Consider the following 12,735-nt stretch of genomic DNA (forward strand, 5'->3'; position numbering starts at 1 on the left):
CAACGTTTAGAAAATTGCTTTTGTATGATCTGGATTCTATCAAAACTAAGAATAATCTTTTAGTAAAATTGTTTTTAGAATTTTCATTTAATTTTATAATACTTTCTTTTGCTGTTATACTTCGCTTTATATTATATTAAACTTTTTGGTGTTATTAGCCAAATTATTAGTTAGTTATTGTTTTGGTTAATTAGCCAAAGTCTATTGTCCAATATTTATGATTGAGTGATATTTTCAATAAAGTATATTGATTATGGAGATGATCTGGTTATGAAAATTATAACAACTGGATTCATTATACCTTACTAACAAGTCAATTAATATAAATTTTGTTTCTTAGAATGACTAAAAGTTCATAAAACTTATATTTTCTTTAAGATAATTAAAAAATTATGTTTTAAACATAATATCCGGTGATACAGTAATCATGTTAGTTATTCTATACAGTATATTTCTTGGGGATAGAGCTTTAAAAAAATATCATTCTTATTAAAATTTTCGAAATGATTCAGACAATTTTTTTTTAATCGCAGTTATTTTGGCGTCAATATTTCTATTAAAATGTATCAAAACCTTTTAAATAAAAATACCAAAAGAATGTGTATTTTAACACATACCATAATAGTTTTATATAAAGCTCATAAAACAAAGTTCTCTATTAATTTAAAATAACACTTTTAGAAATAGGTTTATATTAATAACAGATCTTAAAAAAATTTTGTCTTCAACATTCCTAGCAACTAAAGCTATAATTTTTAAGATCAGTGAAGATGTACCAAAAGTAACACCTACATATTTATCGGAATATCTGAAAATTAAGGAATTTGTATGTCATTATCCGCATTATATATTCCCATTCCATCTCTGTTCCGATTCCTTGACAGCCCGTAATAAAATCACTTTAAGCATAACTTCCTTTATGCTCCCCTGAGGGTGGATGAGTGGGGAAGGGATGGGCCACATTATCGCCAAACCGGCACGCAACCGGAATACGACCTCCTTCTAATATAATATTAAAATAAAATTTAATCAAACACTAACCTTCAACAACCAGAAGAAAACCCTTGGGATTTTTCAGGAGAATGGAGAGCGCAGATCGTGTCATATCCGCCAATGAGGGATCTCCCGATGGTCCCGGATCTCTATCAGCCTCGAAATCCATATGAGAATAGGAAAACAATCCTGAAAGAAAGAAAAATTGCATTTGAGGTGTGTCGTCTTTCGTAAAGAGAGGTAGGAATGGGTAAAAAATATTATTAGAAATGAAATCTTGTCATTATTGGTTTAAATAAATATATATTTAAACAATTGAAGAAGGTGAATATATGACAATATTTTCTACAACTTTTTTCCATATAGTTGCAGCTCTTGTAGCGAAATTGAATCTGTAATGATTCATCTAGGCAGTTTTTAATATTTTAGCTTCTTACCAACTACTTAATCCACTCCGAATCACGGTCTTCGGCATTAGACCTATCGGCTTGTGACTGACTAACTTAGAGATCATCCTAGAAGGCATTGGGTCTTATCCAGCCCGCAGATGATACCTGAACAGCTTAATCAACCCAGCAGGTTTTGTTCTAATTTGAACTGAATATATAAAAATAGAGGGCCCTTATTTTTAGGTAAGAAAATTGTTGTTGCTAACTTTTTCTGTAATAGGCCTTTATTCAAATTGTTTAATCACTACATACTACTTATTACTACATAATAAGTACTGGGATTCATTGAATGTATTTACTACAATAATATCATGTTAATTTTGACAAAATCAGTTGAAAAACTTGATGTGCCACATATTACTGCAATAATAGAAATATTGTAGTAACGTAACGTGACAAAGTGCTGTTCTGAGTCATTACTACATAGTATAAAACAAAGTCGCCTTTTCTGTCCCTATATCCCTATGTGCGCTTAAATCTTTAAAACTACGCAACAGATTTTGATGTGGATTTTTTCAATAGATAGAGTGATTCAAGAGGAAGGTTTATATGTATAATACATGCATAATATACTAAGGCAACATTGCTAATTTTAGAGGTTTTTAACGTGATGTCGTAAATTAACCTATTTTTTAGGCTTATTTAGCAATTAGCAAAAACGCTGCCTAACCCTACGAGTTAGATCAAATTAATGTACTACAGTATTGTACACCATAAAAAGGTCTACGAAAAAGTCCGCGATGGTATATGTTTATCTTTTAGGGATAACCCACATTAACCATTTTTATTGTTTACTTTTTACGTGAGAAAATGGCTTATTTAAGAAGCTATTTTAAGCAATACGGCATTAATCCTTATCGAATTAAGTACCTTAAATACAGTGTGCAATTAATATAGATCAATATGGTTCCTTACAGCATGTAAATTAAACAAATATTTTCGGAGATATTACAAATTTAAAATTTGCGTTTAAAAATGTGTAATGTAATAAAAATTGTCTGAATTTAGATATTCCAAAGATAGCAGGAAATCTTCATAGTAAGTATAGGGGAAGAGGAATTGTTTTACTCCAAATTTAATGCGTGCAGGCCAAGGGCAGTAATGAATGAACCAAAAATACTGGATCGATTTTAATCATGTTTTCATTGAGTGACATAGGCATATATATTTTATGCCCGTGCAAAGTCGGAGCGGGCCGCTATGTTTTTACGTACAACGTTCATATTTTTTCTGTAGTGTATTTAATTTAGTATCAGCATTGCACCCGTGCGAAGCCGGGGCGGGTCGCTAGTATATATATATATATATATATATATATATATATATATACAACAAAGGACATACGTTTGTGACCTCTTTGTGGTCCTTTGTGGTCGCTAGTTTCTTCGAATAACATATGCCTGTTTTTACTATGTATTGTCAGAGTAGATCTGCTCTACATTGGCAATTATAGATTTTAACAGAAAATCATTTGATATATTTGATTTCGTTCAATTTAGTAGAGTTGGTAAACTTTTCAATCAAATCAGCATGATTTTGTGACTGAAGATGGCTATGGCTGCTCCGTATCTGTTTTAAACCTGCTCTTTATTGTTAATTAACATATAGTGTTTGAATTTTAATGAATGCCTATGCAAAAATAGTTTATCTTAAGAATTATCCTACTGTTTTAAATTTATCTCCATCCTATGTTGTCTCCGTTTTTCTGTAATAACTATCTTTCATTTATGACAAAAACTTATGAAAAAAACAAAAACTGAAAAAAACAGAATATTTTAAGTGTTAAATGAAATTTAAATAAATAAATATCAATTTGTCTGCAAATAATCATCTATATGCTACTAATACAAAAGGTCATAATCTTCGTTTATACATAAGAACCTAATCAAAATAACCTGGTTAAATACAAATTTTGAACAAACACTACCAGCGGAATACTATAAAAAAAAGGAGTTATTTTCGTAAAATATAACTCAATTAAGAAGAAGCAGTTTTTAAACAACTATGACATTGATATAATGTATGCCTTAAATAAAAATTTCCATAACGATAAGTTAATTTTTTTACATTTCTTTTTCTGGTTATTTTGTTTTTTACCGGCAAACTTATTGTACACCACAATATAAAGTACACAATACACTCCTATATTGAATATAACCAAAATAAAATCCATTTAACACAACTAAAACTATAAATAACAAAAATCTGTACAAATCATAAAAAAACAATCATCTTTCTTCAAACTAAAGCGCCTTAATTGGTAGTAAATTGAAGCCGGTGCACTATAATGGAATACATTTACCACGTATACATACCGAATTAGATATATGGATGACGCTTTCATCTGTGCAAATAATTAAATGCTTACCCCGGGATAATACGAGGGATAAACAATAGACATCTTAAGCTACATTAACTCTGAACTAAAGTTTCTCCAGGCTCACGTATTTCAATATTGTATCGTCGTATTTATTGATGTATACTGAGTAATGATCCGATAATAAATACCGAATAATAAATTTATTTACTTCATTATCTCATTATTAAAATATAAATTAATCATTTGTTAATTGTTAGAACATTGAATGTAGCTTCTATGTGAATATATATTTCATGATTGTCTTTATGACCATAATTGTGCAATTGTTCTTAATAATAGTGTGTCATTATCACGTTGGCATAGGATATAGAATTTGATAAACCGATTGCTGTGTAATATCCGTTAGCTCTATCAAATTTTCCTGCTTTTGACGTATGGAAACTCATTTTACATTTTAACATTAACTGCAGCTTAATGTGTCATTCATCATGTCGTTCACCAATAGAGGCAAAACATATATATCCAACTTTTGTTGATGTGAGGAGGTCTAGGTAATATAATTATTCAGTTATAATTCAATAAATATGCAGAATAAATACCAATGCCGTGACCACCAAAAAAGGATTAAAAAAATAGATGAACTATTATTTCAAGAGTAGATGGAATGATAAAACAGGTCTACAAACAAATTTAAATATTTTACGCATAGGTTTTAGTTAATATATTCTGATATGTGTAAGTAATATTATATGAAAAATGTGATTGACAACTGAAAATATTTACTTTCAAAAAAGTTATAGCGATTTTTACTTTCACTTCCAATTAACGTCCGTATTTACGCGCTGTCGCTGTCGAAAGTGCCCTAAGAGGGCGGGGGGTAGTGTTTCTAGCGTTGCTAATATGTACACAACAGTCTGTATTTGCGTTAAAATTACTTTCAGAAATTGTAAACGAAACGCTGACTCGTTTTGTTATATTTACGGCGAATTTATTACAGCATTCGGAGCAGCGTTTGAAGATGATCAGTGGTAATAAACCCGAGTTCTTGCATCAATATGTGACAATAGATAAAACATGGCTCCATCATTTCACTCCGAAGTCCAATCGACAGTCATCCGAACAGTCGGTTGGCAAGGTTATGGCGTTTGTATTCTGGGATGCGTATTGAATAATTTTCATTGACTACCTTGAAAATGGAACGACCATCATCAGCGACTATGACATAGCGTTATTGGGCCGCTTGAAGGACGGAATCGCTGAAAAACGGCAGCATTTGAAGAAAGAGAAAATGCTGCTTCACCAAAACAATGCACCGTGTCAAAAATACATGAATTGGATTTCGAATTGCTTCCTCATCTATCGTATTCTCCAGATCTGGCTCCTAGCGACTATTTTCTGTTCTCAGATCTCAAAAAATGCTCGCTGGGAAGAAATTTTCGTCGAATGAAGAGCTGAGTCGAATAACGACACTGAAGCCTATTTTAAAGCAAAGGACAAATCGTACTACAAAAATGGTATCGAAAAGCTGGAGGGTCGCTATAATTAGAGTATCACCCTTGAAGGGAGTTATGTTGAATAAAAGACCTGTTAATGAGTTATTTCCCAATCAGTGATAATATAATAATTGAATTTTATTAAATATATATTGGGATTTTGATATTAACTGATAAACATAATATAACCATTGTATAGACATTGTTTTATGCAAATTTACATAGCCACCAAACACTCCAAAACTAAATTATGAAACAAAAGGAGAAGCGCATAACTTATCTAGCGGTCTACAGATAGAACACTCAACTATCGGAGTCGTATTTACTATATGTAATATGAACACAGCATCGGCTTGTTTGCCATCGTGTTTACATCCATTAAGCATTCTTGTTTTGAGGCTTGTAACATGGACTGTAAACGATATTCAGCTGGCTTAATCTCACATGATATAATGCCGTAGAAACACGCGATTGAGGGATCTTTAATGACAAAAGTACATTAGATTATTACTAGAGTTCTGGCTGCACCGTAGGTATTTCAGTCGGTATGGTATTAATATTCAATATACTCTTCTAGTATCAATATACTAGTATTGAAGGAATTCAATTGGATAATAGATAATTTAGTTTATTTTAGGTTAACAAAAAAGTACCTTTATATGTAACATTTTGTAGTGAACGAAAAAGTAATCCTTGTTTTCGATTTCCTAAACTGAGTTTGAATTATCAGCTAATATTGCTTCATTTTTTAAAATGGTCTACTCAAACATCCGTATTATTGCCTTTCTAGTTATATATTCTTTATTTTGTTATTTAGGTTAAGGGAAAATTATTTTAGGTTTAACTTAGCCGTTCTATGATATTCTTAAACATATTGAGATATAGTAATATGTTTTATTTCTCTACATCGCTACTTAATTTCCCAACATATAACAGTTTAGGATTATTTCTATAAGATTGGTCACTAAAAGAAGCTCAATAGGATCGAGTATTTTAATAAGGGAATTTTCGTTTGCCAATTGTTGCTGAAATCGAAGAAAATCAAGCTCTATTGAAACAAATACTAACTCAACGAGAGGTGCATTAAATATGAAAATAGCTGGCTTGATGGCGCAGTGGTAAGGGCGACAGGACGGCCCACCAGTTGCGAGAGTCGCGGGATCAAGATCAATTTATGGTTGTTATTGTTTTATATTTGTAATTGTCCCAGGCAAGAAAGTAAAATACGACAAGGAAAATGATCCCAGTCACGCCAGTAACCAGGCTGGGTAAGACTGGATGGCCTCTGGCATGATTTCTAAGTTGATCGCTCGTCAGTCGGGAGGACACTCGTCGAGGACCGTGGTTCGGAGCCCACGTTAAACTGTATTATAAAATATATATATATATATATATATATATATATATATATATATATATATATATGTATATATATTATCACACTTATCTAATGGTATTCATTATGAGTAAAAATAAATGTGCAAATATAATGAACAAAAAAAGTAGTTACAAAAAAGAGTTTTTCTTTCAATCACACTAAGGCATAATGTTAAGTTATATTACGTACTAGAGGTAATTGTAAAATTTCAGATTTGTCTGTAAATTCATTGATATTAACTTCTAATCCATTTCAAGTTTCATTAGCAAAGCCATATCCTAACAAAGCCGTGACCAAATATAGCAACAATTTGTAAGTAATAAAAACTTTAATTAATTAATTGATGCACAAGAGTTAAAATACATGTTTTAATTTATCATTTGTTGAAGAGATTTTATTCCCTACGTGGGATACAAGACAAGGTAGGGAGCAGTAAATTAGTAAAAGCCATAGAAGTTAAATTAAATTTGATCTGTAATGGTAAGATTCCAGAATATTGTAAAATATGTTTCTTTTATACAATATGCCCGGTTTTTTGTTAAATTTATTGATTATATATATATATATATATATATATATATATATATATATATATATATATATATATATATATATATATATATATATATATATATATATATATACACGTCAGATGAAAAATGTGTATAAAATATACAAATTATATTAATACAAAAATGAAGTAATGAAATTATGTAGATAAAGAGAAACTAACTAAATGGAACACAAGGGATAAATAGGAGAAATTATAAATTATTAATAGTAATTTGGTAAATATTTTAAACCAATGATAAAAATTAAAATGTTTAATGAATGATGGACTAAAATGTGTAACTATATGACAATTTATTCTTTTAACCTTTTATCAATTATTTTAGTTATATACTTTATAGATCTAAGGGAAGCTAATAGTTCATTTAATGATTATAATTATATTATTTTAATGTAATTTCTATGATAAAAAATATAGTGCCTAATTGTGTTCGGTATTGTTTTAATGAATATAAAAATGATGTATTACTTTCTTTAATATTTCATGCTTAAAATTATAACATAAAAGTAAATAAATATCATATATACTCATATTGCTCTGAAACTCTGATGCTCTGAAGTTGCTGCAGTTGTGACAATAATCTTACTCACGATACTCTCGTTATTGTGTTCAGTGATGCGATTTTAACGTATTAATACTTGGTTGATTATTAAAATTTAGTGGAAATTAGATTTAATTAAAAGACTATTAAAAAGTTAGTGCCTGTTTGTTCTTAAATATAAAGAAAATGTATTTCTGATCTTATATTGAAAATATTGTTACAACGAGTTTTAGTGATATTAACATATCATATTTAAGTTATTGTCTTTAGTTTATTATAAGAGAAAAATGATTAACTTTATAAATTGTGGTCGAATATTTACCAGAGTGTGATCACTACAGTTTAATTAATACATTAATAAATTTAAAAAGTTTAAGAAAAGAACAAATATTTTTTTATAACCTTTATATGAGTCATGTGTTAATTTAATTAATTAATTGGGGAGTTTTCAGTAAAATCAGGCTTTTCCAAAATAATAGGAAAAATTTCGAGAAAATATAAGGATAAAATTCGGTGTTTATAATCGAATCTTTATCTTAAAACGAAACGTGTAATTTGATTCTTTTGATGTCGAAGGAGACTTTTATCGCTCGAGATAGCGACCGTTTTGTCTTTGGCAACACGAAACAAGATTTAGGCCCGCAAAGTTCGTAAAGTGGAATTTAGGTTCGACAAAAACGATTTATATAGTTTTGGTAGACATTTTTAGGATATCGCCTGTACTTTTACCGACCGTTTTTTCTCATTATTAATTAAAAACTTGGTTTTGATGGACTGTATAAATAAATATCATTTTATATACTTTACGTGTAGGATATACACTCTATTTTATTTTATATTTTGTTAAAATCGAATCTATTATCTGTACCTTGCAAGTAATATTTCTAACATAAATACTGCAATATCTTTTGTCTTTTAAAGTTATGTTTATAGGTGACAAGTATAACATTTGTTAAGATCACTTATTCAAAGATTTGTAGGACATTGTCCTCATTTAATTCTGTTTACCCATAAATATCAAATATAAATAATACACGATATTTATTTTAGTGTCTCTTAACCAGATTACAGTGAAGTAAAGTTGTTCTGTCCTCAGAGATTGTTAGTCATCAGTCATTGCTTATTTCAACTGCTATCCATTTTTGAAGATAACAGTCACCTAGAGGATCGAAATTTAGCACTTTTAAAGCATAATATACGATGCAAATAAGTAAATTCCAATAATATGAAATACGCCCAAATAAAGCCACCAGGAATGACATAAGATATGTAAACAATTATTTTAGTTGTTATTTTCGAACAAGAATCGACTGCGCTCTTTTTTTTTTTTTTTTTTTTTTTTTTTTTTTTTGTTCTGGCCTAAAAACCAGGCGGTGGAATGCATGACGCATACCTGGTCGCGGAGACTTGCCCTGGAGTGACAAGTTGGACCGGGTTATGTGGGACTGCCTCTGGGCTTACCAATACACTAAACCGAAACCTCCTCACAGTTGACCCCTGTGGATCACTACTGCTACTGCATTAAATTTGGGGATATGGCACCCGCTGATCGGGCAGCCGTTATTGGGCACGAGAGCCCGGCGATTCTATTGATTCGCGAACCTGAGTTAACACACAACTGGGTACTGTTGTATGGGGGCAAAAGTTATGACTGTAGCGACGGATGAGGTCGTTTCAGCCTGGAAAAGGGGGAGAGCTTAGCGGTGACGCGGTGCTAAGCTCCCAGCATGTCGACCAGCTCGCGAACAAGCGCGTTTTCAGAAGAACTTGAGCTGAGTTGTTGTTTGTGGAATGATTGAGATATGAAGTGCTTGATTTCTGGAGTGTCAGTTTCCCTATGGATTTGATTATTTCTGACAAACCATGGAGCGTTTAATATTCTCCTGAGGAGCTTATTTTGGAAAACTTGAAGCCGTTTGACCTGGTTGGGTGTAACAAACTTGAAGTAGACATTAGATCCGTAGAGGAGTACGGACCGAATTAACATCTTGTAAAATAAGCATTTGATGGAGATGGGAAGCCTGCTAGAAGGGCAGATCAGAGGAGATAGCAGGTTTGCTATCCCCGAACCTTTTTGGATTGCTTTCTGGATTTGGGAATGCCAACCGAACCGCCGGTCGAAGTGAAGACCTAGGTACGTGACGTTATCCAGCCATGGAATTATTGCGGTGTCGATCTTAAGTTGCGAGACGCGCAGTGCGTAACGCTTCTTGTGGAAAATGATGGCCTGGGTTTTCAGGGGGTTGATTTGCAACCTCCAGAATTTGAACCACTTGACCGCATGATCGAGCTGCTTCTGTAAACGCTCATGAATTGTAACTTCGAACCTGGCGGCCGTGAAGAAAGCAGTGTCGTCAGCGTAAAAGGCGACGTCAATATGCTCTTTTCTCGGCATATCTGAAATAAAGAGATTAAATAAGGCTGGGGCCAGCGGGGAACCTTGAGGTACGCCAGCATCGATTTGTTTACGACTGGAAAGTGACGCCCTGATCTTGACCTGGAAAGATCTGTCCGAGAGATAGGACTTGATGAGAGCGGTTAGGTCTTCTGGGAGGCCTAACCGCACGCACTTTGCGAACAATCCGTCGTGCCAGACCTTGTCGAAGGCTTTGGTTAGGTCCAGAAGAACTGCTCCAAGCTTTTTACGTTGGTCAAGAGCATGATGGATGTGTGCAGCCAGACGGGAAGCTTGATGGACGGATGAGTGGTGAGCGCGAAAGCCGAATTGTTCATCTGGAATGATGTTGTTTTCCTTTGTGAAAGAGTTGAGAGCGTAGAGTATTGCCCTCTCGGCAAGCTTCGAAATGGCGCTGAGAAGGCTGATAGGCCTGTAATCAGATGGAGATGATTTTGCTCCTTTCTTGGGTATAACCGCTATATGTGCGTGTTTCCAAGACGCCGGGAAGTGTTGCAGTCTCATGATGGAGTTAATAATGTTTGCCAGTTCTGCGAGTTGCTTATGCGGGAGCTTTTTTAACTGGGTAATCGATATTCCATCGAAACCTGGAGATTTTTTGGTTTGAAGTTTGCCGATCATAGTCTGTAGAGACTTTGGAGATACAAAATGGTTGAGAAGAAAGGCGGGGGTTACTGGTCTTTTGACGGAGTTGGATTCGTTGATGACAGTGTCAATGTCTTTAGTTTTAGTGTTCTGTGCGGGTGGGAGGCATTTCATTTGAGCTTCGTAGGTCTCTGCAAGGAGCTCGACTTTTTCTTGGTCAGTGACTGCAAAATTTCCTGTAACCGCTGACTTCAGGGGAGGGATGACATTGTGCGTCTTCCCCACGAGGCATTTGGAGACACGCCAGAAGGAAGGGGGGCCATCCAGCCTTTGGTCCGCGAGAAATGAGTTCCATTTCATTGCTCGCCAAGTCGAGACGGCCGCCCTTACCCTCTTGCATGCTCTGTTCGCCTCCCTTTTGTCTGCAGCATCAAGGGTGAATCGAGCTAATCTGCATAAACCGTTTTTGATGCGAATTTCACGTTTAAGAGAAGCGGGAAGATTGTTTTTCCACGGCTGGGGTTGTGATGAAATTTTGACTGTGGAAGATTCGTGAGCAGACTGAATATCGCGAGTTAGCTTGAGTACGGCTTCCTCGAGGTGTTCTGGTGTGTTAATTTTCGGAATTGGATCGGATTTCAGGAGAAGAGATTGGTAGTTTTTCCAGTCGGTTTTTTTCCTGAATCTTGTTAGTGGGACTTGAGTGGTGGCGCAGTTTCCGAGTTTGAGAAGGATCGGACGATGATCAGAGTCTAGTTCGTCAAGGACTCGAACTTCGGAATCGCGATTTACGTCTTGAAGAATAAAGAAATCTAGGATTCTTGCTGCGCCTTGAGAGACTGTACTAGGGTGATGGGTGGGTTCATCTGGCAAGGCAAGACCGTAGCCCAGATCTGCACTTAGAGCTACGATGGCGTTACCTGCGGGATTCGCTCTGGAACACCCCCAGGTGGGGTGGTGGGCGTTGAAGTCGCCACCTATTATTTTCGGAAATTTTCCTTCGACGAATGATCGGTATTCGGCATAGTTGAATGCAGAAGATTTCCTGTACAGGGATGTAATCACGAAGGGACGTTCTTGGATATCGATTTTAATGGAGGTTGTTTCGAAGTTGTTTACTGATAACGATGGAAGGAGCTCGTGTTTGACTCCTTTTCTGACGAGAATGGCGGTTCCACCGCCTCGACCCGGAGTTCTATCGTTTCTGTAGACAAAAAAGTGTTCGAAAGAGAGACGATGCGAAGGTTTCAGGAAAGTTTCCTGGATGAGCACGATGTCGACGTCATAGAATGTTATGACGTCCTCCAATTCCGCTTGCTTTCCGCGTAAGCTATTTGCATTCCATGTCATCAGTATAAGAGATTTCGGAACAGCCATTTCGAAGAGTTAAAGGCTGCTGAAAGTTATAGAGACAGGTAAGTGTTGCCGCTTAGGCGGCGACATTTGGAAAAAGACGAGCAAGTTGGTGAGCCAGGGCGATCACTTGTAGGAAAGCCTGCGGGTCAGTAAACGCCTGCATTGTGGAGTTAAGGTCCGGTGTATTGGTTGGAGCAGGAGTTTGAGTTGGAGCAGGCTGGGTAGCGCTGGCTAATTTTTGGGCTAGCTTTCTGCCACCTTGGTTACTCCATGCAGAACCTTGTGGAGGTCTGGTTTCGGTCGGAATTTTTGGTTTTCTTGGAGCAGGACGGCAGGTGCAACCGCTGAAGTTTGCGGTATGAGTTTCACCGCAGTTGCTGCACTTTGGAGGTGCATCTGGGATTTTGGTACAGGATCTAGTGTCGTGATGCCCGGCACATTTGACGCACCGTGGGGGGGCTCGGCAATATGAGCTGGAGTGCCCGAAAAGCTGGCAGTTGAAGCACTGCACTGGCTGGCCGTTTCCTCTCTGGACCTCGACCTTCACTGTGATGACGCCGAGTTTGGTCATATATATGATCTGTCGCTCTTCGCGAGGGACAACTACCTGAACAATTGGTAGTTCTATCCCGG

General features: G+C 35.1%; 1 protein-coding gene across 1 annotated transcript in view; it reads right to left on the bottom strand.

Annotated features, from left to right (window-relative positions):
• The window catches only part of LOC143190789 (alkaline phosphatase), a 349,882-nt gene that overhangs the window by 46,664 nt on the left and 290,483 nt on the right, over positions 1 to 12,735 (bottom strand). The window contains exon 6 of the mRNA XM_076395357.1: positions 1,042 to 1,182. Coding sequence (XP_076251472.1) covers positions 1,042 to 1,182 — 141 coding nt within the window. The remainder of the gene's footprint in view (positions 1 to 1,041; positions 1,183 to 12,735) is intronic.

The sequence above is a fragment of the Rhynchophorus ferrugineus genome, unplaced genomic scaffold, assembly GCF_030347505.1.
Source record: "Rhynchophorus ferrugineus isolate W39M unplaced genomic scaffold, kcgeb_rfMv2 rfM2, whole genome shotgun sequence".
Lineage (NCBI taxonomy): Eukaryota > Metazoa > Arthropoda > Insecta > Coleoptera > Curculionidae > Rhynchophorus > Rhynchophorus ferrugineus.